The sequence below is a fragment of the Rhagoletis pomonella genome, unplaced genomic scaffold (genome assembly GCF_013731165.1).
Source record: "Rhagoletis pomonella isolate Grant_MI unplaced genomic scaffold, Rhpom_1.0 Rhpom_scaffold_00004, whole genome shotgun sequence".
NCBI classification, from domain to species: Eukaryota; Metazoa; Arthropoda; class Insecta; order Diptera; family Tephritidae; genus Rhagoletis; species Rhagoletis pomonella.
In genome coordinates this window covers 58,312,768-58,317,048 of record NW_023458558.1, presented here as the reverse complement: position 1 = coordinate 58,317,048, position 4,281 = coordinate 58,312,768, and the positions used below count along the sequence as shown (strand labels likewise).

The following is a 4,281-nucleotide window of genomic DNA, read 5'->3' as shown; positions in this document are numbered from 1 at the left end:
GAAAATACCCATGCCAGAAAATTATCAATATATTTACTTCTACTTTTCTTGATGTCAGGCCTTTGATTAATTTAATTTACACATTTGTATGTGTATTCTCACAAAATCGACTCCATTGAATTATCCTTCGCCCTTCAGTTTTTAGGGGATAAACTAGAAAAAGAAGAAGCATCTCATCAGCTGTATGTGAGTGTAGCCGTTCTGGAAAAAAAAATACGTTGATTAATAAAAGTTGCGTTCGCGTAGCTGTTAATTGTTAATGTTTAACCACAACTTACAGGTTTTCGCGTTCGAGTACGCAAAAAAATTGCAAAGTAGGCGAAATTGAGAGAGCAAAGTGACATTTCATTTTGAGGGGAAGCTGCTGGTTTCTGCTGGATAAATGGGAAATGTTTAGTTATTGGCCCACCGTTTTTGGGGTGGGGGGCGGAGGGGGAGGGGGCGGGGCCCCCCCAAACCCCCCTCATTCGAAAGGGGACAGTCGCCACTTTACGAAAAGCCCCACCCCCCCCCTTGGGGACCTCCCACAGACCCCTAGGGAACCGTTTGAAAATGGGGTAAAAACGTAATTTTCCGAGGCAAACTGAGCAGTTTCAAGTGGAATATAACCCAACTAACGAAAAACGTGGGATTTTTAAATAAAAGAAATTATCCCAAGTTGGTTATCAGACGATTTAAAAAAAAAAAATGATGGGGAAAAAATTAACTAACAATATTGTGAAATTAAGAAAAAAGCGACAGATAGAAATGTTCGGCCGCACTTAGGGATTATAACCCTCACTACGTAGAATTCTCTTCTGTGTTGCCAAAGAAAGGGGGTTGAACACCTTTTGCAGAGAACACCTTTCTGCGTAGGCGGCCTTCGGCCGCACTTAGGGATTATAACCCTCAGGCAGTAGAATTCTCCTTTCTGTGGTGCCAAAGAAAAGGGGCCGAACACCTTTCTGCGTAGAACACCTTTCTGCGTAGGCGGCCTTCGGCCGCACTTAGGGATTATAACCCTCAGGCAGTAGAATTATCCTTCCTGTGGTGCCAAAGAAAAGGGGCCGAACACCTTTTGCATAGAACACCTTTCTGCGTAGGCGGCCTTCGGCCGCACTTAGGGATTATAACCCTCAGGCAGTAGAATTCTCCTTTCTGTGGTGCCAAAGAAAGGGGGCCGAAAACCTTTTGCATAGAACACCTTTCTGCGTAGGCGGCCTTCGGCCGCACTTAGGGATTATAACCCTCAGCGAAAGGAGCCACAGGGACAGTAAATACATATTTTCCATGGAAAGGTTTATATTTTTAATGCTGACTGGGTTATATCATATTTTCTTTTGTCTCTCATCCTTCTTGTATATTTAGCAGTTTGACAGCTAAACGCCACCATTTAATGTGCATATGCAACCAAAGGCAAACGCGTGGTTTTGAAGATGTTTTCATTTAATAAATTGTGATTGATAGATTAAAATTAAAGTAATAAAGAAAGTTGTAACAAGTCGAATAAAGTTTAAAGTGAAGGGGAATATAAAAATGCATTAGTGAAGTGGCTGCTTTAAGGAAAATAGGAGTGATAAATGTGAGCTATTTTCCGAATTTTACAAAAAAGGGCATATTTCAAACCCAATTTGTAAATAAATTAGTGACCAAAAATTACAATAGTGGATGTTAAAGTAATGGGTAGACCCTTGGCTACAAGTGTGTGCAACTTTTTTTTGGATCGGGTCACCCCTTTGGACGCAATACCCCGAAATAGGTGGGCCACTTACTAAACCGTACCCGGATAAATTTTTGCCAACAGCAATTCGCAATAATTAAACTTGTAAGAAATAAGTAGTTATTTGTTTAATCAATAACCCTGCAAAAATCGCGACTACTCCATGCATGCATGTAAAGAGTACTCCCGAAGGACCAAGGAGTACTCCAAAATTAACCACAATTCATATAAAAAATATGGTTCAATTAACATTGCGATGTCCTAGGGCAGGACCATATACTCCATATCTGCATTACATCAGAGTAGCACAAAACTACTCCTAACATACTCCAATGACATTGTCGTTATATTTTTTCGTTTGTACACGCTGTCGTTCTTCACTTCGCAGATGCTTTTTTTGAAATGAATAAAAACCAAAAACAAAAATTAAAAATTACATGTTGCCTCTGACGACATTCGAACCCGAACATGCTGGGAGCTAAGAAATAACAGCTAGCATCTCTACACGTTCAGCTACAGCCAGACATGCAAATGTACTTTAAAATGCTTAACTTCAATCACATTTCGTTAAAACGCGAGCAGTGATCGGGTAACAATAAGCTGGTGCAGAGACACGAGTTGGTCCGCTACAGCATGACAGAGGAGCACTTTTGTAAGTACTCCAATATACCACAAATAGACTACATGGTCCAACGATTTTTGCAGGGAAAGTGTGTCAGTATAACACTTTGTGATGACTTTTCGTACGTTTTAAATTTTACACTTTTGAATGTAAAAAAAAAATTATATCAGCTGTTCGTCTAACTAGCAAGTTTCTGCAAATTTTCTGTTCGCGTACTATTTTGGATATTTTTGTTGCTGTGTGTAATTTTTCGTAGAACAAAAGCTTAAATTGATGAAATGCAATCAGTGATGGTAGATGTTTTCTTAAAATATTAATTTCACTTCAATTTTTAATGGTTTATTCCGAATAAATCTGCGGTTATCAAAAATTTACTGCTGTCAGAAATGATTTCATTTCACACAGCAAATTGGCAAAACTGTCTCACTATAGTGAAAATATTATTCAAAAGCTTTCCCCATAGAACTTTGTTACCGATTCACACACGCAGATTTTAAACGAACGCACCTAAAATGTGTGTCACAGGAAAGAAATTCATTTAATTTTGAACTTTCTGGTAGCCCAGTTAGAGTGACCAAGTTTTATCATACGTGAAAAAATATGACAATCTACTCCTTTGTTTATCAATTTGCAAGGTGGAAATTGTCGGAACAAGTGTATCTATAAAACATGAGTTTCAAAGCCATTTACGTCACAGTGGGCACTACCAGATTCGACGAACTTGTTGAAGAAGTTGTATCCGCTCAAGTTTTGAGAACTCTACAGCAGCGAGGATGTCGAAACTTAATCATACAGTACGGTCATGGTAGGCCAGTGCAAAATACCGACAACATTCGTAAAGCATATGGAATTTATATTGAACAATACGACTTCAAGCTCGAAACTCCAAGAACTGATATTCTGAATGCCGACTTGATAATAGGCCACGCGGGAGCTGGAACTTGCATGGATATACTTAATCACGCACGACCTGGTATTATAGTGATTAACGATAGACTAATGGACAATCATCAAAAAGAACTAGCAGAACAGCTAAGCGAAGAAGGATACTTATTTTATTGCAGAGTACAGGGACTTGCTAAAACCATAGAACAAGCCGATGAAACTAAGTTAAAACCATATGAAAATAGCAATAATATGCACACCTTTGTCAGGTACTTAAATGAGATGATGACAGCGTAGTTTGTTAGTACTTGTCATGAAGTATAAGTATAAAATTAGATTAGAATTGGTGTTTATATGATTTTTATTATTGATAAATGTGAAACACGAAAAATATGTTTAGTTTCCAAAGACTACAATAAAATTACAAAATGATAAAAAGCATTCCCATTTAGTCTTCTATGTACTCGAATGGCTCTGGAGGCTCGGGTTCCTTAGCTTCATCGTTTTTGGGTCCATAAGCAGCTACAGGTTCAACTAGCTCCTGTTCAGCAGATTTGCCTGTGTGTTGCAATACAATAATACCACCTATGGTAACATCCTTCAGCGGTATGAAAGCCTGTGCTTCAGCCACGCTAATGACCTTGAGTTGTTGACGGACAACACGAGCGGGATTTTGCAAGATCTCAAAATTCGGTTCAGGTTCTTTCTTGTCCTTCTTTTCCTTTTCTTTCTCTTTCTCTTTTTCCTTGTCCTTTTCTTTTTCATCTTTCTTCTTTTCGCCGGCTTCCTTATCTTTCTCCTTCTCTTTATCATCGTCTTTTTTCTTTTCTTTCTCCTCTTTCTTTTTCTTATCTTCTTTTTTCTCTACTTTCTCGTCTACATCCATTTTTTTATCGTCTTTCTTTGAGTCTTTGCTGTCCTCATCTACATCCATCTTGTTATCTTCTTCCTTCTTATCAGCGATTTCGCGTCTCTTTTGGCGTGCAGCTATTGAGAGAACAGCGGTGGCCACTTTCTCACGCTCCTCTGATTTCTTTTCTTCCAACGGTGCTGGATAAGCATAGAGAGATGGTTT

At 38.8% G+C, this 4,281-nt stretch overlaps 3 protein-coding genes across 3 annotated transcripts in view; 1 reads left to right on the top strand and 2 right to left on the bottom strand.

Moving 5' to 3' along the window:
• LOC118737865 (GPALPP motifs-containing protein 1) overlaps nucleotides 1–144 on the bottom strand; it is a 130,857-nt gene extending 130,713 nt beyond the window's left edge. Inside the window, exon 1 of the mRNA XM_036468663.1 lies at nucleotides 38–144. The gene's annotated coding sequence lies outside the window, so the exon portion shown is untranslated. The remainder of the gene's footprint in view (nucleotides 1–37) is intronic.
• A 2,740-nt stretch (nucleotides 145–2,884) lies between these two features.
• Nucleotides 2,885–3,647, top strand: LOC118737873 (UDP-N-acetylglucosamine transferase subunit ALG13 homolog). Its single transcript, XM_036468675.1, has one exon. It carries the CDS (start codon nucleotides 2,991–2,993, stop codon nucleotides 3,501–3,503), a length of 513 nt encoding a protein of 170 aa, XP_036324568.1. The 5' UTR covers nucleotides 2,885–2,990; the 3' UTR covers nucleotides 3,504–3,647.
• LOC118737870 (26S proteasome non-ATPase regulatory subunit 1-like) lies at nucleotides 3,550–4,281 on the bottom strand (the record flags this gene model as incomplete). The annotated part of the gene is given in 1 exon segment (XM_036468670.1): nucleotides 3,550–4,281. A coding segment is annotated over 1 exon segment (627 nt), but the record flags the coding sequence as incomplete, so codon positions are not given.

Excerpts from the sequence above, each read along its gene's own strand:
- LOC118737873 (XM_036468675.1), top strand. The coding sequence starts at position 2,991 with ATGAGTTTCAAAGCCATTTACGTCACAGTGGGCACTACCAGATTCGAC.